Source organism: Aspergillus versicolor (genome assembly GCF_001890125.1).
Source record: "Aspergillus versicolor CBS 583.65 unplaced genomic scaffold ASPVEscaffold_1, whole genome shotgun sequence".
Classification (NCBI taxonomy): Eukaryota; Fungi; Ascomycota; class Eurotiomycetes; order Eurotiales; family Aspergillaceae; genus Aspergillus; species Aspergillus versicolor.
In genome coordinates this window covers 1,298,887-1,320,477 of record NW_024467524.1, presented here as the reverse complement: position 1 = coordinate 1,320,477, position 21,591 = coordinate 1,298,887, and the positions used below count along the sequence as shown (strand labels likewise).

The 21,591-nt window shown below is 50.1% G+C and overlaps 10 protein-coding genes across 10 annotated transcripts; 4 read left to right on the top strand and 6 right to left on the bottom strand.

Moving 5' to 3' along the window:
* Positions 1-2,276: 2,276 nt before the first annotated feature.
* ASPVEDRAFT_35632 (uncharacterized protein) lies at positions 2,277-2,930 on the bottom strand. The gene has a single exon (XM_040811040.1). It carries the CDS (start codon positions 2,715-2,717, stop codon positions 2,496-2,498), a length of 222 nt encoding a protein of 73 aa, XP_040662033.1. The 5' UTR covers positions 2,718-2,930; the 3' UTR covers positions 2,277-2,495.
* A 15-nt stretch (positions 2,931-2,945) lies between these two features.
* ASPVEDRAFT_78044 (60S ribosomal uL11 domain-containing protein) lies at positions 2,946-3,774 on the bottom strand (the record flags this gene model as incomplete). The annotated part of the gene is made up of 5 exons (XM_040816480.1): positions 2,946-2,959; positions 3,016-3,340; positions 3,412-3,532; positions 3,587-3,620; positions 3,711-3,774. The coding sequence occupies 5 exons, from the start codon at positions 3,772-3,774 to the stop codon at positions 2,946-2,948; spliced, it is 558 nt and encodes a 185-aa protein (XP_040662032.1).
* Positions 3,775-4,000: 226 nt separating this feature from the next.
* Positions 4,001-6,921, bottom strand: sec23 (GTPase-activating protein SEC23). The gene is made up of 7 exons (XM_040808069.1): positions 6,633-6,921; positions 6,453-6,583; positions 6,103-6,397; positions 5,559-6,041; positions 4,406-5,503; positions 4,156-4,349; positions 4,001-4,105 (listed from the first exon to the last, which is right to left on the bottom strand). Exons 1-7 carry the CDS (start codon positions 6,723-6,725, stop codon positions 4,081-4,083), a joined length of 2,319 nt encoding a protein of 772 aa, XP_040662031.1. The 5' UTR covers positions 6,726-6,921; the 3' UTR covers positions 4,001-4,080.
* Positions 6,922-7,597: 676 nt separating this feature from the next.
* ASPVEDRAFT_121502 (DNA primase subunit PRI2) lies at positions 7,598-9,221 on the bottom strand (the record flags this gene model as incomplete). Its single annotated transcript, XM_040805892.1, has 3 exons — positions 7,598-8,359; positions 8,429-8,979; positions 9,032-9,221. 3 exons carry the CDS (start codon positions 9,219-9,221, stop codon positions 7,598-7,600), a joined length of 1,503 nt encoding a protein of 500 aa, XP_040662030.1.
* A 781-nt stretch (positions 9,222-10,002) lies between these two features.
* Positions 10,003-10,770, top strand: ASPVEDRAFT_58287 (adenylate kinase ADK2; the record flags this gene model as incomplete). Its single annotated transcript, XM_040815414.1, has 2 exons — positions 10,003-10,174; positions 10,226-10,770. 2 exons carry the CDS (start codon positions 10,003-10,005, stop codon positions 10,768-10,770), a joined length of 717 nt encoding a protein of 238 aa, XP_040662029.1.
* Positions 10,771-10,801: 31 nt separating this feature from the next.
* ASPVEDRAFT_35629 (thermonuclease family protein) lies at positions 10,802-12,226 on the bottom strand. Its single transcript, XM_040811038.1, has 2 exons — positions 11,680-12,226; positions 10,802-11,541 (listed from the first exon to the last, which is right to left on the bottom strand). The coding sequence occupies exons 1-2, from the start codon at positions 12,091-12,093 to the stop codon at positions 11,086-11,088; spliced, it is 870 nt and encodes a 289-aa protein (XP_040662028.1). The 5' UTR covers positions 12,094-12,226; the 3' UTR covers positions 10,802-11,085.
* Positions 12,227-12,338: 112 nt separating this feature from the next.
* Positions 12,339-13,967, bottom strand: ASPVEDRAFT_226908 (putative peroxisomal carrier protein). Its single transcript, XM_040809493.1, has 5 exons — positions 13,841-13,967; positions 13,663-13,782; positions 13,053-13,603; positions 12,760-12,997; positions 12,339-12,708 (listed from the first exon to the last, which is right to left on the bottom strand). Exons 2-5 carry the CDS (start codon positions 13,761-13,763, stop codon positions 12,585-12,587), a joined length of 1,014 nt encoding a protein of 337 aa, XP_040662027.1. The 5' UTR covers positions 13,764-13,782; positions 13,841-13,967; the 3' UTR covers positions 12,339-12,584.
* A 611-nt stretch (positions 13,968-14,578) lies between these two features.
* On the top strand, positions 14,579-17,318 carry ASPVEDRAFT_122550 (calpain-like protease PalBory; the record flags this gene model as incomplete). The annotated part of the gene is made up of 4 exons (XM_040805997.1): positions 14,579-14,629; positions 14,683-15,059; positions 15,143-15,368; positions 15,420-17,318. 4 exons carry the CDS (start codon positions 14,579-14,581, stop codon positions 17,316-17,318), a joined length of 2,553 nt encoding a protein of 850 aa, XP_040662026.1.
* A 420-nt stretch (positions 17,319-17,738) lies between these two features.
* ASPVEDRAFT_78037 (uncharacterized protein) lies at positions 17,739-19,173 on the top strand (the record flags this gene model as incomplete). The annotated part of the gene is made up of 4 exons (XM_040816479.1): positions 17,739-17,841; positions 17,908-18,008; positions 18,084-18,211; positions 18,264-19,173. 4 exons carry the CDS (start codon positions 17,739-17,741, stop codon positions 19,171-19,173), a joined length of 1,242 nt encoding a protein of 413 aa, XP_040662025.1.
* A 311-nt stretch (positions 19,174-19,484) lies between these two features.
* Positions 19,485-21,198, top strand: ASPVEDRAFT_226645 (uncharacterized protein). The gene is made up of 2 exons (XM_040809492.1): positions 19,485-20,135; positions 20,213-21,198. Exons 1-2 carry the CDS (start codon positions 19,795-19,797, stop codon positions 21,048-21,050), a joined length of 1,179 nt encoding a protein of 392 aa, XP_040662024.1. The 5' UTR covers positions 19,485-19,794; the 3' UTR covers positions 21,051-21,198.
* The last annotated feature ends 393 nt before the right edge of the window (positions 21,199-21,591 follow it).

Below are 21,591 nucleotides of genomic sequence, written 5' to 3'. Positions count from 1 at the left end.
TTATTAATTCTACTCTTTTCTTTTTCCTTCTACTTGCATAGATGCATTCTGTGGTTTTAATGTATTATTCACTTCAGAATATCTGCCATGTACTACTCTTGACCTCCTCAGTGGTGAGTGGCTTAGAAACCAAGGTGAAGGCGGACGCAAGGAGCTCGTTTGGGGCGGAGATAATCCCAACGGTCGGCGGAGAGGAGAGGAAAGGGGGGGGGAAGTAACTTTAAAAAAGTCTGATAAATTAAGACAACCTTGCAAAGGATGCGCAGTCTGGGGTACGCGAAACGAGATATAAAACCACTTGTGGTTTCCGCGGTGCACGGAGACGATCTCGACCGGCTGTGAGAGTCAACCCTGGAACCGAGACTCTCGAGAAACCCAAAAGCATAAAGGGCGCGGCCGGTCAAAGGGGAGACGATGATGAGTTGATTGAATGACTTGGAGTTGGGGCTTTTGAGAGCGGAGCCTCCCAAACGACAGCAGTCAGTCGACTGACTGGACTCGTCCTCTGTCGCGTTGAGGCGGATCCCGCTTGGAGGGGGAGGTGGCTTGTTGGTGGGGGGAGAAATCTCGATGGTGACCAGTGCTGAGACGCGGGAGGCCAATGACGATCCGGAACGGGAGAGGAGCGGCAGCTGAATGGATGCTCGATGAAAAAGATGGGAAGAGATGGGTGGAAGCAGTGGATAAGGGGACCAGCGGCAGTGGAGCCAGCGAACAAGCTGGCCGCATTGGGGAGTCTGGGAGGCCTGGCAGGCCGGGGGGCGTGAGAGGAGGCTGAGGCGCCAGGATCGACTAAGCGTGTCTGGGCAATTTCTTGAGAAGATCACGGACGGTGGCGGATGGAAGAATGCCCATCCAAATGTCCTTCCCACACGCTGCGTTACAGAGTCCAACTCATGGCATTTGGCAAGTTGTCGCGGTGGAATGAGCGCCCGCCCAGTCCCGCTGGGAGTGACGATCCAACGGCCAGAATGCAAGCGGGACCACCAAGACTGGAGTGATAGCCACTGGGGCAGAGCAGATCCAGGCCTGTTCAATGTCAGTGGTCAAGCCTGGTCCATCGTCCAGCACCCCAGTGGCGCCCAGAGGGATCAGGGCGATCTCGCACTGTTCCGAGCGCCAGTAGCAGTCCAGCAAGCCTGTGCAACAGGTGAACAAAGAAAGGCAACTGGGACGGGCTCCAGTCCATTCAACCACTCGAGATGCTGCATGCAAGTAAGCCCTGAGAAGAAGACAAAAAAAAAAAAAAAAAAAAAATAGCTGCAGAGAGCCCCAGGGCTGATGGATATCTCTTATGCATTGCTCGATATATATTGCTACAACAGATGCAATAGGCCGCCCTCCCAGCCAGGACTGAAGGACACATCACAAAATTCAATACTCCGTAATAACTATAGGGGTTATCAAAGTCAAACATGGCCGCTCGGGATGGTCATTTATTATCTTTACTCGGCATTTAGGATTAACTTAACGACGGCCAGCGAAATATACTAGTCCGTCAAGCAGTCTACTTCGCAAACCTATTGCCTTCCCTTTGCACGAATCATGCAACTAACAGTTCATACAATCGTATGGAGCACTCTATAAATTTATCAATACCCACGCAAAAAGACTATCAATCAAGTGGAAACCCAAGGAGGTCCGCTGGTGACGTCCACGAGCGCGACCATCAATGAAGATCGGCAAACTTTGCTTGTTTCAAGGCTCGAAACTTTGGGGCACGGTGGCCTGAGTCCTCAACTCGGAGGACACTTCCACTTCATCGACAGAGTATATATTGATGTCTGACCGCAACTATCCCACCGTGAAGCAGTGACTCATCTTTGCCCCGTGGCAGAAACAAACAGGAGATTTGCATCTCGGCGCGTCGGACCAGGAACCAGACAGCGCCGCAGCGGTGATCTCTGATCACGATGAAAAAGGCTGTGGGGGGGGCGAGCGGGATCGTCGCCTGTCGGTGTTTCCTATCAACATCCATGGATCCAATAGCCTCCCTCCGTCCGGTATACACATTATTCGGTCTTCTTAACTGTACAACAAGCCGGTTGGACCTGGTATACGTAGGAGGCGAAAAAAACGCTCGAACTAGCGACTGTTGTATTCCGCTAGGCTTTCACTAATATTATTAATAGCGATGTTATTCCCCGGCGTTAGCCACGGCGAAGCGCACGAGGCCCAGGCGCATCGTCTCCTCGACCGGGACGCTTGACGCCTCGTTGATTCGATGCAAACAAACACATACCTTGCTAAGCCTGCAGCACATCCTGGTACCCCCAACGACACTAATGCAGAAGAAATGCAGCCTGCGATAATCTGAGCCACACTCACAAGTGACGGGTGAGACCGTGCTGACGAGAGCAGGAGCATTTCGAGGCTGATACGAGCGAAGTGACGAATAGAAACGTAAAATAATAGATGGACAAAAATATTGATATGATATTAGGTTTTGATATGAAACTACGATATATCCACTGGATCGACGAGACCGAGTACTTTTACGAAGGATGTAGACCGAAAAAATGGACCACCGTGTCCACAGAAAAAGTAGAACTTCTCCAAAGAACACCGCGGTGAGTAGAGGGTCGTTGATCTTCTTTGCGCAAAATAAGCCTATACCACGAGGTATTGTTCAACCCAGGCCCGAAGGCGGGAAGGAACGGTAAGAGCCAGAGTGTTGCAAAGGTCACAGAGAGAATATTGGGGTTCGGCCGCGGCATGCTCGAGCCAACAGCCAGCAAGCCACAGGGAGCTGGAATAGATGTGGAAGGGAAGGGGGCTACCCGTATCCAGTGAAACAAACGTGAAAATTCAGATTGAACGCAAGTGGGAATCCTAAAGTCATGAATCGTAAAGATTTTTTTGTTGCCGGTAGAGCAATGATCCTATTCGCTGTATCTAGCATCCCAATACAAGTTGATGAACGCCATAACAATCACGGCCATTGTTTACTCGGAGGGGACTGTTGAAACAATTAGCAACTGCGCATATTTCAACTGATTTCGCGTCAGGACTTACCGTCAATCTCGCCAGCCTTGATGTCATCGGAGACATCCTTGGGGCTGCGGCCATCGACCTTGCAGCCGACGGAGAAAGCAGTACCGAGGATCTCAAGGACGGTACCCTTGAGCTCCTTGGCAAGAGAGCGCTCACGCATCTTGCGAGCGATCTCAAAGATCTCGTCGAGAGGGATGGACTTGGTGTGCTTGATGTTCTTCTCCTTCTTGCGGTCACGAGGAGGCTCCTTGAGGGCCTTGATGACAAGGGAAGAGGCGGAGGGCACAACGGAGACAGCGGCCTGACGGTTCTGGATGGTCAGTCGGACGGTGACACGGAGACCCTTCTATATTGTTTGAAAAAAATCCTGAATTAGCCATCTGTGCATTGGCGCGAATCCGACTTGTGACTCCTTACCCAGTCGCCAGTGTTCTTGGCAATGTCTTCACCAATCTTCTTGGGAGACAGACCAAGGGGACCGATCTTAGGAGCCAGAGCAGACTGAGCTCCGACCTCACCACCAGTCACACGGAGGTGGCTATAGATGCCGTTAGTCTTTGTATCGAGCGCATCTCAGAATTTTGGAGCTTACATGATCTTCACCTCATTGGGGTCGAACTTGGGAGCTGCCCAACGAATAAATGTTAGCCGCCAATGTTGACATAGCCAAGGAGATGATACTTACGCATGGCGAGTGCGAAAGGTTGTCGATCTACCTTGGTGTGTTGTTGGGTGGTTGGTGTAGAGAGGAAGAAAAGTTTCGAAGCCGAAGTCGAACATTTTGATGGGGCTGTCCGCACCTGCGAGCTAGGGGCTAAGCGAGCCACCCAATCGGGAAAAGCCAATAGGGCTCAACCGACTGAGATCACGTGACTTGACACGGCATGCATTTAAGCCCTAGTTTACGGAACAGTATAAAAAGTATGCCAAAGTCTTCGTTGTAACCAGTTCATTGAATTTATAGAAAGTAGTTGCTAGATTCGGGGTAAAAAAGCGAAACACATAACCGCTAAAGATACACACGATCCGAGGACCGACGTCAGACCGCCCATTGCTCTCGTAATCGCCATTACCTTACTTCAACATTTAACTCGTTCCAGACACCGCAAGCCTTTTATAGGGTTAGTACAGGTTACACACGACTCTTTCGAAAATACTTACTTCATAAGGTGGTCCATGAAGGTTTGCAGAGACACATCGTCAGTGAAGATAGTTTGCGATGAGACACCTCCACCATAGCCTCCTGTTGTATGCGTCGTGGATGGGTTGAGCTTGGACAAAAGGAAGCGGGCTTGGGAACCACCAGCATCACAAACGATAAACCGGGGTAGCGGGAAGCGCTCGGAAATAAGTTCCTGAATATTCATCAGTATTGGCTCTAAAATGGTTGCCAAAGTTAGATTTTACATACCCTTGCGTCTTCTTTCGGTTGGTCAAGGAGGACCTTCAAATTCTCGTAGCCTTCTTGCTCCTGGTAGCCCGCCTTTCTCCATTCGGCAATGGTTTCTCCATGGAAGATGAGAATGTGGAAGAAGGTGTCCAGAAGAAGGATGTGAGAAGGCTGGATGGAAGCCGAATCAAGCAAGACTGGTTGGCTGCCTTCGTGTTCCAATGAGTATGAGTCCAATGTAGGCTGAATCATAACAAGAGAGTCGCCAACATCTTCGTGGTTGAGAACATGGCGATAAAATGCTGTCTCATCAGGAGAGTTATTAAAGACCTGCAAGAACTGACTTCTGCGGAGATGGAACATGAATTGAGGGTAGAGGGTGAAGTTCTTTTCAAGTCGGAATGACGTTGGGTCATCCTTGCGGTAATCCGCAAAGCGCGAGCAGAGCCGAATGAGCATTCTATCAACCCATCTGAGGACATCAGGGCCATCGTCAACTTCGGCCTTGAAAACACCAATGCGAGCCATAAGGACAGCGGCGGCTTCCTGGTCAAAGGATTGCGCAAGAGTAGGATCACCGGCGGGACCACTCAGGTTCCGTGCAACCGTGGTGACACGCAGATGGAAGTGCCCGGAGGAACTCTGATAGTAGGTTAAAAATTGCATCATGCCCCGTTGAGGCCCTTGTTGCACAGCGGCAGGGCCGCCCTGGTTCGCAATTTCGAAATAGACTCCGTAGCTCGAAGACGGGTCAATTCCACACATTTTCCAGGCACATGTGTTACCAATACCACACTCCGTCTCGCCCACTGAGCTGGACTTCTTGTTCAGGGAGACAGCATGACCAATGAGGCCAGTGACCTTAAGCTCCTTAGTAGTGAGTACTTCGAGGGATGCATTGAAGCCCATTAGAAGGTTGTCGTTTGCATCCTTGTCGAAAACTCGAACAAAGGACTGCTTGAACTGAGATGAGGTAAAGCTGTCAGTAAGAAGCATATGACCTCCAGTGTAGTTCGCCAGATTCTTCATTTCCAAAAGACCAACTTGGTCAAGGCAACCAGCGAAAACGTCAACCACATGGCCGTTATTCGCTGCACGCTTGGCGAGAGCATCATAGAACTATTCTTGGTTAGCGATTACGTAAATCGTAAGCTGGGGTAGAGCAAGAACTCGCCTTCAATGCCTTCTTAAAGTATTTGATGTTATCACGGTCGATATCGTGGTGCGAGCGAATAGGCTCCTTTAACTCAGGGCTAACGACAAGACCAGGGCCTTCGGTAGCCGCACCGCTTGTGAACATCATGATATGGGCTCCGGCGTTCTGGAAAGAGGTTTCGAGCAGCCCGATAGCAACACTGAGAGCAACACCTGTGCATCTCAAGGGACGCTTATCATTCGCCACGGGCCAAGGGTCACGTTGCAGCTGCTCAAGCATATTCGTGATCTGGAACTCGGCTTGCTGAACAGGTAACAGGAATCGTGCGGCAGCGCCAAGCGGTGGGCGAGCAGGCTGCTGAGGGACGTTTGGCATATTGGGGCGCACCACTCCAGTGTTGAGACCAAGCATTTCCTGGACCTGCTTCGCATTGTAATCCTTACTACCGCGGAAAACATAAGACTTGGCACACTCGGCGTACCCAAGCTCGTGAACTTGTGCCTGTAAGGGATGTCAACAACCCGGCTCCCCAACATGTCTTCTAGACCAGGGGTTTTCATACCATAGTGCCGAATGTGATCAAGCCAACGAGAGCGTTCGGGGGAAGTAGGGACAAGCTCATGATCAATGAATCCTTCACGGCCTTGAGGCTGTCATCCTCCTGACAGGTATCGACGACAAATACGAAGATAGGAGGGGCGGGGGCGGGGCGAGCGAGTTGATACTCGATGGTCGTGCTCATGGGGTGAAGCTCCGGAGGTATCGTGCTCTCTGTGATGTCCTTGTAGTGTGGAGGAAGAGGGTTCCGCATCAGGCAGAAGGGACATATCCAAATTCGGGCGCGGACGTCGACGTTACTGAGGTATGTTAGCGACAACGTGAAAGCCCATAAGGATTAGGTACAGCGCATACGCATAAGGGTTCAAAACGGCCCTACAGGGCGCTTTGCAAGTCACCGGCTCATATTGTAGGAGGGGAGCATCTGGCCGCTCCTTGAGAGGCGTATAAATAGCACCGATAGGGACGACGAGCCGGGACGCTTCCTATTGACAGTTCAGTACGCGTTCATTGTTCGTCTTGCATAGAACTCACCATGCGTGAGCTTGGAAACGTATTCCAGCTCAGCCTGATTCCATCACGATCCTCGACATCGCTCCATTGGTCCTTCAAGGCTTCGTAATCCATCCTGCCGTGCAATCGGAGAACAGCTGGGGATAGCGCAGATTACTAGATCGGGCGAAACCAAGAGCAATTATCCGATAAACACACAATTTAGACACTCAAAAGAACCGCTCAAAGTACGGCCTTGCTTCAAAAACAAAAACGCCGACAACTGTTGTTGTCCGGAGGCTCAATGCGGGGGGGTCCAGCGGTGTTGTGGGAGTCGGAGCTGTTTGAGGCCAGGTTGCAGCACTATGGGTCGCTCCAGCCAACCGTAGTCAGTCACGCTAGTGGCCTTTAAATTCCCACCGTCCGAGGCTTTTTTTCGTCTTTCTTCCAAATTTCTTCAAACCGCCGACTCAACACTCAGCTTCGAGACAAATTAGTGACGGAGTTGTTTTTCTGTCGAGCGAAGAAAGACTTTGACCCGTTGCTGGGCACCTGGCTTTGAAAGGTCGTTCCGATCCTTTTGGATAAACTGGGAATCAGCTGTGGTCACAAGCTGTTTTATTATTTAGCGATTCACTACCAATGAAAATCTTTTACTGTTCAAGCTGTTTTCATCTGCCCAAAATTTGCACATGAGATAAGAAAATTCTAGTATCAGGTCCCTGCCTATTACTCCGCCGTACTCGAATATGTACCTGCCACTAGTCCACCGCAAAGCCTCACTTTCAAAGGTGACACAGAACCGATGAGCGCATGGCCTGGGGCCAATTGAGGATTATAACATAATTACACTGAATTTATACCTATTACAACCTGACTATATCCTGACGAATGTTGTTGCAACCATATTACACCCCAGAACGCCATACACCGGTAAAGCATGCGAAACGCAGACACCATAAAGGGGACGTGTAAACATATCTTCGTGGTTGTATCTGGAGCAACCTCTAGCCATTTCTATGTGCCTTCCCAACCTGCTTAAGGAGATAGCTGCGCTTGAAATAGGTGTTGGGATGGACGATGGTATCAAGATCGATTTCGCTCGCGGAGCCGTCTTCTTTGGCTCTCTTGATTTCAGTCTTATGACTCCACTCGAAAACTCGGTTGCAGGCAATGTGATACCGAGTCTTTTCCACATCCTCTCGTACTCCGCGCAGCAGTTCCTTATCGTGGACACCAGTAGACTGAAGAAGCCCGATTAGGTTATCGACAGAATAGTGGCGATACGGACATCCGTGAGTTTGCCCAACACCGGGGTTCGAATCATTGAGAATCTTCTGGCACGAATAGGGTGGGTAGCCACGGCCCCTTCGGTTGACATCACCGCCCACATCTCCGTAGGCGTGGCGGATATTATACTTGTATCGCGAGTTGAATTCGTCATCAGTAAAGCCCTTGAATGATTGGCGCCAGAAGAGAATACACTCTTCGAGAGATAAACCAATGCCCTTGAGGAACAGAGTGTACTGCAATCGACCGTAATGTTTCAAATGGTTGTTCTTGCGCAATGACATGTGAAGGCTGCGCATGCAGAGCGGAAAATGTTGAGAAAGAGCATCGATGCTAATGGCGGTAATCGGGGCCCCATCCACGAATCCTTCTCCTTCGGAATATACGGACTCGGCGCTTCCAAAATTCTTAGATAGGTGGTCTAGGATAGGAGAGAGACGATCGTCCTCATCTAGTCGCGGCAAAGCCCTGCTTGTGAGCTAGGGGGAAAGGGTCAGCTCAGCGTCGTCGTACTAAACCGCAAAGGGGGGGGTGGGGGTTTAACTTACCTCCAAAGCACGCTCTAGCCGAGCTGTGAATTCGGCAATGATCATGCTTAGCTGCTCTCTTTCGGGTACGTACGCCTTCCCTTTGTTTAGGAAAACAGCCCGTCTCTCGACCAATTCGGGTACCTTTTCCCAATCCACCTTGTACCAAGATTCCTCGTCCGAGCGACGCAATCCTGGCGTCGCGGCGACTAAGTGGTCAGAGACCCCCCGCCTCTCCTCCTCACTTACAGATTCCCAATCGAGGTTTAAGCTATCGATAAATGCGCGTCGTTCCCTTGAGTCGTCTGCTTGAAACCGAAATCTGAAGAGCATAGTTTCTGCTCGCGCAAATCGTCGGCGAAGATCTTCGGTGCCTGCAAAGGCTAGCCGGAGAATAAAGTGCGAGTAATGGTCCTTCTGTCGTTCATTTCTGAGTCTGGGATCTGCTGCGCCGGCTCGAGAAGATGTATTAGAGGAAAGAGGGAGAAATTTCTGAAGGAGGGGTGTGATATGTGCCGTCGTCTCGGCCGCGGTCTTGTTGCGATATGAACATGCCTCGATTTCGGCGAGAACTATGAGAGTTAATGACGCGGCACATACAGCGGAATTAAATGATATTCGCACTCTTCAATCTGTCAATCGCCCATTGTTCAAATTGCTCAAGCGTTATCTCTGCAGTCGGAGGTGTGTCGTAGAAGTTCAATCGATATGGGTAGTCCTGCTGCTTGAAAATCGGTGTAGCAAATTGCTTCTTTTTAGGGTCAAGGACAGCCCTTCGCTTGGGATCAACTTTATTGAACTCCTGACGGATCATTTTGAATTCCTAGAAGTTATTGGTGGTCCTGTGGTGGTGAAGTTCTCGTTATGCTCCAAAACCTCTACTATCGGAAGTGATATCGCCGCGCACCACGACGCGGTGGACGCGACGCCCACGCGCGCCATGGTATTAGGTCATGTGATCATATTCTCGGCGGTTTGGCCTGAACCCCTGGACCGAGGGACAAGTTTCGCTGCCATCAACTTAAGGCATACTAAAACTATAGACGTCGTCCATGTGCATGTGATAAATCTCTTAACTTAAATACCATCTTATTACTGCATCAGCAACCGTAGACACCCGACTATTACATTTATATCCCACAGAGAAGCCACACTTCTGTCAGTGAATGCTGTTGTTCCTGCTCCTCGGGTTATCCATAAATTTGGATCGGAAAAGCCTCCGGACCGCACAGCTCACCGACTTCCTAAAGGAGTAGTCCCGTATGATCCCCGCGGATTTTATTGCTTTCCCCGGGTTATTGTCGATAGCATCATCTCGATATTCGACAGAACTTTCACTCCGATATATTGACTTTTGCGATAATCAGCAGGGTAAACAATTGGCTTTCAACCTCTGTTTACTATCAACCCAATAATTCCAGTGCATACCTTCAAAATCTCACAAACAATGGGTCTTTCATAGGATCGAGTCGTTCCTCGAAACCGTCGTCCGTGCTCCTTCGCTTTCGCATTCGAGCCCGATCAGCGCTGCCAAATCCTTGTATCTCAATAACCACAATTCAATACTATAATACAACATTACGGCTGTGGGTGCGATGACCCTCACAGCTCGGCAGCTCAAAAGGGCTGCCCGGGTCATCCTCGTCGGCGCCCCGGGGGTGGGGAAGGGAACCCAGACCGAAAGATTGCTCTCCAAGTTCCCTGAGCTTGCTTCGATCAGCTCAGGCGATTTGCTGCGCGAAAATGTGCGGAACAAGACCTCACTGGGTATGCTGACTTTCGAAGTCTCTTCTATTACCACCGCTAACTGCTTGATAGGTTTGGAAGCAGAAGCTGCAATCCAAGCAGGGAACCTTGTCCCTGACTCCATGATCCTCAACCTTATCTCCTCCGAATTCAACACCAGAGGCTGGCTCTCGCAGTCTTCGAACCCATCAACCCCCCCATCAATTTCCCCTTCGGCATCCTTTATTTTAGACGGTTTCCCTCGCACCGCTTCTCAGGCCACGAGCCTAGATTCCCTCGTACCCATCAATTTTGTCGTCCACTTAGTCACGCCACCCTCAATAATTCTCTCTCGCATAGCGTCGCGCTGGGTACATGAGCCTTCTGGGAGGGTGTATAATACGGATTTCAACGCTCCCAAGGTCTCGGGGAGGGATGATGTTACTGGGGAACCTTTGACGCAGAGGGAAGACGATTCAATCGATACATGGAAACAACGACTTCACAAATTCGAAGAAACGAGTAAAGCCCTACTCCAACACTATCAGCGTAGGGGCTGTTTATGGCGTGTTGAAGGCAACTCAAGTGACGAGATTACACCGAAGCTTCTTGCGGAGTTTGAGCGGAAATTTTGTTAGATTTTTTTGTGGCCTGGATTATACCATGAGTGTTCTTGTATTTTTACTATATATTGTGCTATCCACCTGCTGCTAGGGCCATCAATCCTTATGTTAGGGACATATATACGGCAATTGACCGGGAATTGATACCCAAATTTTACGACTTATCTTTTCCCTGTCATTATTTTCATTCACATAGCCCATATGTTCGCATACAACAACATGCCAGAGCATAGCTGCACAGTCATACATATATATCATGGTCAATCAAGTAAAAAAAAGAGGTGAAAGCAAATATGCAAGACAAATATATCAGCGGTATAGTTAACACCTCTACTTCTTCCCATTCTTGTCGTTCGGCTGTTCCTCTGAACCCACCCGAGTCTTATACTCCCTTGGGCTTTCGAACTCTTTATTGCGGCGAAATCCCTTCCACATTCCATTCCCTTTCAGCTTCGCCCACCATTCGGCGCTCCTATATTTGCTCTCCATAGCATCACCACCAAATTCGGCACCAAACTTGGCTTCATACACAGTTGCCAGTCCCCGTCTGAGCATCTCATATGATACATCTCGACGGCGAAATGGGATCGGGAAGTCAAAGACCCGTCGCACATATACCGACGCTACAGCCCGCTGGTACTGGTCTGGACGATGCAAATACACGCGCACGCGGCGATTGAGCAAATACGACGTCAACCATTCGTGTGCTTCCCGGGAATAGGGCTGTTCGGCGCGGCCGAAATGCGCGCGTTCAGGGGCATCAACGCCTGCTAGGCGGATATGGACCTATGGTTATAGCCAGCGTCAGCAATCCAAGTAAAGCAATTGAGCAGTCTCGCATAACAGCCAAGTGACACGAGAAAACCACGCCACTATGCAAGTCGCGAGTATTTCGCAGTAATTTCAGTAATGTAAAATACGCACAGTATTATCCCTCAACTCCTTCTTCTCCTTTGGCACCGTCTTCCAGGGCAGCCATCCCCAACCGGCAAGCCTCCCGCCGGGCGTATGGAATAATCTGAAATTATCCCCATCGCCAACGCTTGTCACTTTACCAAAGATGCTTCGGTTGCGGAAATACGACGCGGGGATGCTCGGCGCATCGGGGAACCGGCGGAGGTAGGAACGGTGGAAGCGCGCTGCGCCTAAGATCGCGGAGGTGAGGATTAAGGTTGGGAGGAGGGTTCGTGGCTCTGTGAAGGCAGACCAGTCAAGTGCTGAGTTTGACTTTTCGTTGCTGCGGTTTGTATATGCCGATGGGAATAGTGAGTGTTGTTGTTGTTCGTCATCGGTGTCTGCGGGGACTTGCGGTTTAGAAGACCATGGCGGCCATCGCATAGCGGCTCATGCCCTCACACTGCGTGAGTAATAGGCGTGTATGTCTGATGGGTGGGCTTGGAAGTGGCCGCGATAAGGAGGTGTTATAGGGGTAAAGCCAAATGGTTCCCAGGTTCCAGGGTCCCAAGGTTGCTATGCCATTGTTTGGGAGCGGGGAGGCGGTCAAAATATATATTTCGGCAACAGGAGGCTCCGCAGTGGTGAAACGCCGACAACGCCTTCGTCATTACCTAGTTCCAAAGGTCTTTCTTTCTTTCTTTTTTTTTTTTTTCCCCTCCCCCAAGGGGCGTTTTGCTACGGGCAGTTCGTAGAGCCATTAAAACCGCATTAAAGGAACAAACGTTTTCTCTACATCACGATAAATATACAAGATGTACGTGGAGACCCGTATCCTTGGTTTATAAGTCAAAATCAAACAGATCTACACCCGTGCGCCATTTAAAGATAGGAAATATATATAAAAAAAAAGTGAAACGAGCCGGCGGATTTCTCTATTTCAAAGTGGCGGGGCGGCTGGCTTGCGCCTTGGATGCCGCTGTATCCACGACCTTGCGGAGCTTCTTCTCTTTGAGGCCCTTGAGGTATGCGAAAAAGACGATGAAGATGAGTTCCATCCTGGAATAGTCAGTACACGAAATGGCAAATGGCACGGGGATAACGACATACCTCTCCTTGGTCATCATCAGGAGACCCTGGACCAAAAGTCCTTTGAGGATTTGAGGTCCAATGCCCTTGAACAGTGACAGGGGTCCCTCATTCTGGATGATGAACTGCATGACTTCACTGAAAGTCTTGAAGGGCTTCCCCTTGCGAGCTGGAGGCGGGCGTGATTGAAGTCCAACCTTGGCAACGATAAGTGGCTGAGTTGCGATGGTGGCCATGGCCTTGGAAAGAGCACCGAGAACTATAACCAGGGTCAGTATTCCAAGTTAATCCACAGTTAGTCGCATGTTACTTACGGAACGCTTCCCACGGTTTAAGGTTGGTTTTTCCGGGGAAAATGATGTCCTTGAGGCGTTGATAGGCACCATACGTGATGGCAGGGTTCACGACAAGGATCAAACTCGCCTTGAGGCCTCTCCACAGACCTGACCAACCGTCCTCGCTGTAAACCACCTCCTTACCCGTTTCAATCAAGCCCTTCCTGTCATTTTTCGGTTGCGTTTGTTGCCGTGTGGTGATGACAGCAACGGGAATCGTGAATATTTGGGCGACGGCACCAGCCACTGCACCAAGACTGAGTTCGATAGCTGTTCCTGGAGGCTTGGGCACAGTCTTCGATGACATGTAGAGCGTTCTCACAACGCTGTACCAGTAGAAATAGGCGAAGTTTGTAGAAGCGACACCGATAAGCGACCCAGCCATGCCCGAGTATAAACCTTCAACTCCCTCCTTGTCCAAAATTTTTGTGATGGCATCCCAGGTTGATTTGTAGTGCACATCGTCTGTCGAACCCGGCTTTTCTGGCTCGTCCGCGTTCTTGATTTGGACCTGTAATTTCGTCTTGACACTAAAATTTGACCACCGTGGTTAGCCCCAGAGGTCTTAGACAGAAAAATGATGACATACAGATCAAGAGGATAGACCATAGCATTCGCAAGAACCGCACCAGTCGCGCCCGCAACGGCGCTGCCCCACGGAGAGAGCGTGGGCTTCGATTGACCAGCCATTTTCCCAGAGAGAGGTCCTCTGATACCAGTAATTAGCTGATGTTTATCCAAATATTGATAGAATGGGAGAAACAAACAAGGTGTTGCGAGAATCTGCTTTGTCGATAGACCGGATAGGGCCGATGACGGAGGGATGACCACCTAGGTAATGAGGAGCAACTAATTCCGAGAACACGCAGTCTGCAGGAGGACACCACTCGAGAGAACGGAGAGGAGTAAAGACCGAGAGAAGAAGCCCAGAGACAATCGAGACTCGAGAGGGAGACAAGGGCCAGTGGAAAGAAAATCGGTAGACGGAGATTCACCTCGGCGCGCGCATGACGAAACGAGCCGAGGTCCAGTCGTGCTGGTTAGAGTTGGGTGATTTTTTGGGACCAGCAGCTTATCGCCGTCGGCTTGCTTGGATCCTCTGTTCCCGTCCGCCCGCAATCCCCCGCCGAGCAACACCAACGTTCACGACTCGCTAAAGCGGCTATGGTGAATGGCATTCGTTCCGTGGCTTCTTGAAGTTGCTTACTCCAATCCTTCGTTATTCCGTGCATTACCCTCGGAATATTGTTGATTCGACACCCGCCCTCCCTTGTGTGGATCTGGGGAAACGGCCGTGTTGGACCTCATCCTGACCTCGGATGTGAGGCACAGGGGCGATCAGCGGAGGCTTCCGGAAAGACCATCGTCGGATTCGGCCTGAATATTGCGTGTCCGATATTCTGATAGGCGCAGAACGACCTGGATGATTGCTGTTGAGGAGTGTGGGCTCTGTTGAAGACCCCGGCTGTCCACATACCAAACGACTATTCCTCTTCGGGGCCAGGATGTCCAGACCTAATGCAGCAACGCAGAAATCATTGATTACCCGAGCACTGGTATTTATCCAGATATAGTCTGCTTTGACGGTCGACTACTAACTCGTAGCTAGAAAGCTGAGCATGACGTCTCTGACGCATCATCTCAGCCTCAGGCTCTGGAGGCTGCTATAGATGCCGCGGAACATTACATGAAGGCTTTGACCTTGACCACATCTCCAAAAGATAGAATTCTGTTGGATGCAAAATGTAAGGAGTGGCTTACACGTGCAGAGAAAATCAAAGGGGCTGAGGACTGGCGGTCCGCCACTCAATTTCGGGACAAACGCTCTGTGGCTCGTACTCCTGCCTCGACGCGGAAGCTCACAACTCGCGAGGAAATCATCCTCTTGGAGGGTGCAAAGTTGAATGGCTTCATATTCCCTCCGTGGAAAGTAGAACCGAGCCCTGAGGAATTTGAGATGGGTGCCGATGGAGATGGGTTGTTTACGTAGGTTCAATATTCCCTTGTCTGCTAGTAATCTTGGACCTGGGCCCCTCCCTAGACATGCATATATTCTAACTATATGCTAGCGATAAACCTGAACTTCATCTGTCTTATTTGCAGAGAGACATATTCGCTGGTTGGAAACGGCCGCTTGAGTTGCTCTCCGAGCAAGTAGATGCCGAGGAAACACAGCTCGCTCCAGTGATGATTGCCACTGGGAAGACGGACCTGGTGCAGGACCTCTTGACAGATTGCTCTGTAGTGGCTAGCCTCTGTGCGACCACATCGAGGTCAGAACGTGGCCTTGGTGAGGTAACTCTGCCTCTCCACCTATAACGAGTGCGGATGGCTGATGAAACATAGGGCCTGCTTCCTGTCGTATACCCCTGCATCTACAATACAGCGAATCGTTTACTTTCGCCCTCCGGCAAGTACATATTCCGCTTCTACTTCAATGGGTGTTTTCGGAGGGTGATTATCGACGACCGCTTACCGTCGTCAAAAACCTCACGCTCTCTGTACGTGATAGATCGGAATCACGGTAACTTTCTATGGCCTGCCTTAGTAGAAAAGGCATACTTGAAACTCCGTGGAGGTTATGATTTTCCAGGAAGTAATTCTGGGACGGACCTATGGGTGCTGACGGGATGGATTCCCGAGCAAGTCTTCCTCCACAATGATGAAGTGACTGCGGACCAGATTTGGTCCAGCATTTTCAAATCGTTTCACAAAGGGGATGTCCTCTTGACTATCGGAACTGGGAAACTCACAGAGAAGGAGCAGAAAGAGCTAGGCCTTGTCAGTGAGCACGACTATGCGATCCTGGATATGAAGGAATTTAAAGGGCGTCGCCAAATACTTGTCAAGAACCCTTGGGCTGGGGCTGACACCGTATATCCAGCGCTTTTCGCGGAACCTGAGCCAGCTGATAACTTGGCTTCTCTCTCCCCTGGCTCGTTTTGGATGGATTGTGAAAAAGTTCTCCAAAATTTCGAAAACTTATATTTAAACTGGAACCCAGAGCTGTTTGCGTACCAGGAGGATATCCACTTTACATGGGATTTGTCGAGCGGCAAGGGAATGGCCGGGTGTTTTGTCAAGAACCCACAATTTGCTGTTTCTACTGAGTGTGGAGGTACTGTCTGGTTACTCCTAGGGAGACATTTCAGAACGATTGAATCGCATGCCTCAGATGAGGATGACGAAGACCCATTTGGATTCATAAGCATATATGCCTTTAAAGGAGGCAAAAGAGTATCACTCAGTGATGGTGCTCTTCATCGAGGCCCATACGTCGACTCGCCGAACACTCTCATGAGACTGGATATTCCTCCGGGAACAACCTATACCGCTGTTGTATCCGAAGAGTCCTTGCCGCCCATAAGCCAAAACTTTACACTCTCCGCATTCTCCAAGTCACCGGTGCAAGTATCTCACGCGCCCAACAAATATATGTGTGTGACCAAAGTTCAAAGCTCCTGGACACCATCTACGGCTGGAGGAAATGCAGAATCGGCACGATATTCCCTGAACCCGCAGTTCAACATAGAGCTCATGGATCCTACGGATGTATCAATTGTGTTGGAGCCGTCAGACCCCGAGCATGCCACTCACGTTAAGTTGTTTTGGTCAGACGGAAAACGCATAGCTCGAGTCCGAAGCCGCGATATCGTTGCAGATAGTGGGGACTATCGCCGCGGCGGCTCGCTAGCAGAAAAGAAGGACCTAGACCCTGGAAAATACACGATTGTCGCATCTACTTTTGCTCCCGACCAACTTGGACCTTTCACACTTTGGGTTTCGACGAACATCCCCTGCGAAGTGAGGCAACTTCCCCCAGAAGCTGCTGGGCGTCGGGCGGTGTTGTCTGACATCGGGATTCTCCTGCCGGGCCAAGACAGAATGCTCGCACCCTTGCAAACACCTCGGCTGACACGCATCAAACTGATTGCGAGGAGCAGGCAGTCCACGATTGGGCACCGAGCTGTTGGTCCATCGCCAGTGCTGATGACCGTTGAGCTTGGCCAGGGCCCGTACAAGGAGATCCTCGCCACATCAGAAGATGGAGACCATAGCGACTCTATAGCTGGAGTGCGCGTAGAGGACTTTGATCTACGTCCTGGTTTAGAGGAGAGAGGCGGGGTGTGGATTGTTCTTGAGAGAATCGGGGGACCTGGGGGGCAGGTGGAAGATCACTTTGAGGTGGAGGCTCTGGGAGAGGAGAGGGTAGAAATCGGAGGATGGATAGTTGAAGATGCATGATTTCTGGTCTTTGAGCGTGTATGAATAAATCGAAACCGTTTGTAGACAGACGTTGCCGGGCTTATATTGTCATTTGTTGTATGTGATATAACCTAGAAGCTTGCTGTAGTGATATAGTTACCAATTGAAGCTAATACTGAGTGACCACCTAGCTGCTAAATCTCTAAGAAAGCTGCATGAGCTTAAGTTGTATCAAGATCCAAATATAGGCCAGGGACACCGAATTGGTGGCCAAGTGTGTAGTGCTACGGAGAACAACCAGTACACGAGGCGAGTGCGGGGAGCCGCAAATTAGCCTCTGGGTAGCTCCCGCAGTCTGAATGACCGACCTCCCAACGTCATCCCCACCTACAGGCACCTTGCACACACTCTCATCAATTGCATCTCTTCTGCCCCGAATTTCCAGCCACAGCCGAAAAAATGACTAGCAATATACCCGCAGCACTGAAGTCTGTGGACGTTGGGCGATTTGCCGTACGAGCTGCGCAGCTCGAAAAAGCAAGGCCTATCATTGCCTACTGGTGTGAGTTGACGCCGCAGCCATTGCTCGGAAGAACCCTGGCTAACAAGATTGTACCTTTCGCAACAGGTAACTTTTACATCGTGAATCAGATTATCGAGAGAGGTCTGCATACCTCTGATGACGAAGTGAAGCTGTACACAACGGACCTGATGGAGAAGCTGGAACAAGTACGTCAAGACTGCGAATATGGGTTAACCTGACTGGCTGCTGGGCAAGGTGCTGACAAGTTTACTGCTTTGAAGTTCCAGAACCAGAACCGTGATAATGATGCGATTTCGGATTCAATGGCGGCTAGCGCCTACGTGGAGGAGTTTGGACTTGAAGTCTTTGGTCGCGCAGAGGCCGCCATGCGGGCCGACAAAGTGACCAAGTTCGTCCGACACTACCTGATAAACTTGGACCTAGGACTAACCTTGCAACAGACAAACTGCAGATACCTTTCAAGCAGCCGCGACGTTCCTCGAGTTATGCCAGGTCTGGAACCCCCTCCAGGCTGAAGTTGCCGCGAAGGTGAAATTTGCAAAGTACCATGCCGTGAGGATTGTGAAGGCGATTAAGGCGGGGGAGGACCCCAACGCGTCGAACCCGAAGATCGACGACAACGACGAGAAGGAGGAAGTAGAACCATTAGGAGATCTATCTCAGGGCGAACCACCCAATCTCGATGCCGCCGCTCCGTCGTCGCAAACACCCCTGCAACCGAGGGTTGAAGACGTTCCTGACGAAGCTCAACGCGCGCAATCTTCAAATTCACCACTTAACCTGCCACAGCCACCAACAACGTTTACCAATTTACCATCCGCCCCTGAAGGTCCTGCATCGACACCCGGTCGAGCTATGGATGTAGGGCCGGACGAAGACTCGCCACTCAATCTCCCATCAGCGCCGAACACCTTCGCTTCGGAAACGTCCCCTAATCTTCCTGATACGCCGACAAATATTGGAGCGCACCATCAGCCGAAACCGTCCAATGAGTTCCAATCCTTCCCTCCTCCATCTACAATGCCTCCTACGAACCCAGCACCAGCACCAGCACCTGCTCCGCACAATGTAGACTCCTTTTATAATGCTCCTAGCGTTGGTGGTCCGTCGCATTTTGTGCCACCTTCTGGACCCGGTCGTGAAGTCCCATACCAACCTCAACCTGTTGCAACTCCGCCCGTACCCGCGCCTGCTACACATAGCCAGGCGCCTTCGCACGGCATCGATGATCAAGCAATTTCACAAGCTCAAAAACATGCACGATGGGCTGTATCCGCGCTCACCTTTGACGATGTAAACACAGCAATCAAAGAGCTACGGAACTCCCTGAAGCACCTTGGAGCGGAATGAATTTTGCCCAGCATTGCTTTGGGATCACCGATAGGAGGAAGGAGATCTTTTGCATTGGGCGATTCTTTCCCAGGTATCGACGGTCAGCGTATGTATCCTAATATTACTTGCATTCAGCATAATGAGAATCATGATTCAACGACTTGGTCATTTTGAGATATTGAATCTCACAACCAATCTTTCCCTTTCAGCACGTGTAGTGTTATAGATAACTATCTTCCTCTCCTTAACCGCTCAACGGCAACAGTTGCAGCCTTTGTTCCACCCCGTCAATAATGGCATCGCCGTGCCGGGGAACTTGATGTCTAAGAATCAAGTATTGATAAACTCTGCGTGCTTCCTCGATCAGCTTTGATGAAAACGTGAGATTTCATTCGAGGCAGAAGAAATGAAGCATAAAGACCCCCAGAATTGGAAAAGTGAAGTGAGAGAGACCAACTGATTTCTAAGTCTTACTATCTCCTCACCTTTGATAATGTGCTCAACCCCCTCATAATGATGATAGTCATTGCTTTTCACTTCTTCGTTTTCATCTACTTCTCTGAATCCTTGTTTACCTTTCCCCATAAACCTCCACTTATCCAATGAGTGTTTCTTCTGATCACGTCCCCTTTCGTCACCATGGCTAGAATGAATAATTTTGGAATCCCGCCCCCCCAGAGGGCCCCAGCTATAAACAGTGAAGACCTGGCCATGTGTAAGAGAGACCGAGACTTTACAAACATCCTTGACCTGAAGTTCGAACACCATAACAAATTCATCAGAAATCTGAGGCAGCACGTTGAGCTCTTCCATACCTGGAAAGAGATTCGAGACTCCCCGCCTGCTAGAGAATTCTGTATTGACCGGTTCTTGGACATCTACGGGGCGGAGTACTGGAGTGTCCAGAACCGCAGCAAGTACATAATGTCCGATTCTGTGGCTCGAGGGGATCAAGTTCGCTATCCCGCGGACATAGACGAGTGAGTTTTGTTTGTTCCTTCTTCCTTGTCATAGTTTAGTTATGTGTTGGACGAACGACGCTGACCGCACACCCCAGTATCAAGAAAACTCTGGTCATCCTCCTTAAAAAGAAAGCCGACAGTTTTCTAAAAGACACCCAGACCGAAGAACCTGCGTCCTCGGCAACCTTTCGTTTGCCACGTGCACCTGCACCAGAGACCACCAGAGAATCACAGCTAGGTATCCGGTTCACCGTCCCGGGCTTGGAACAGCACAGAGATGAAGATGAAGAAGAAGGAAAAAATGAAGAGGATACAGAAGATGAGGCACCGAGATCCTCTGGTTCCCGTCGGCTTAGGAGAGGCATCGCAACTAGGCCTGACGTTCGTATCACTCCGCCCAAAGACACAAGTTCTTTGAGTTCTCTTGATTCCGCCTCCATTGCGGCTACCAATACTTTCCCAGAAAGTTCGAAAATATCGACTCTTAATCTTGTAGATGAGAGTGTTGCAAAGTCCCTTTATTCAAAGTACCTTCGCGATACTTTCTTCCTGGTATCCACAGACCAGAACCAGGTACACGCTGCACCCGCTTGGGTCAAGTTCCAGAACTTCAAGTCTGCGTCTGCCTTCCTCTTAGACATGGGTCGTGAGCTCGGGCTAGAACAACAGTGGTGGACCCCCAATGCCCAGATGGAAGTTGAAGGTGGTGCTAGGGCTCACCAAACTGACTATGTCTCCGTGGCGCAGGGTGTTATCGCCATGGCGTCTGTCAGGTTCATGTGGTCTGGAGAAGAGGTTCTAGTACGCTGGGGAAATGATAGTGATTGGGGGATTGTGACGCAGTTTATCCAGAAGGCTTGGGTAGCCAAGGAATTTGGCCATGGAGTTTTTGATCTTTTCAAAGTTGGCGTTGTTATTCATCTTGAGCTCTAGGATAGTTCGGATCTTGTAGAGGCGTTTTATTGATGGGGACGCGTATTTGAGTCAATTGCAGATAGGAGGAGCATGCGATGATATTATGGAGTTACAAATATTTCGTCAACAATACTATGCTTTCGTTTCAAGTTCGATTCCGTATAGAATAAAGCTTATGACTCTTCTTCATCTTTGGATCCTTCTGTCGCTAACTCTCCACGGACGCACCGTTTCAACCCAGTGATCAAGGAAAAATCATCCGCAGTTAGAGTTTACAGTATCTACCCCGAATTCCCAACAGTGGTTCAGGAATCATGAGGCTGGCACGAACCATGGAACAAAGCACGCGAAGCTCAAAGTCGGACCCGAGATTTAATGGAACACTGACGTCAGCGGATCGTGTTCGACGGTTGGTTGCAGCATCAGATGCCTGTGCAATTCCACCTTGCGCACAGCCCGAGGGAGAGATGGGGTATTGTATTTGGAAACCATCGCAAGGATTTGTCCGAGCTATGGAGCAATGAGATTTTTTTTGCTGACGGGTTGCATTGAGACCTGC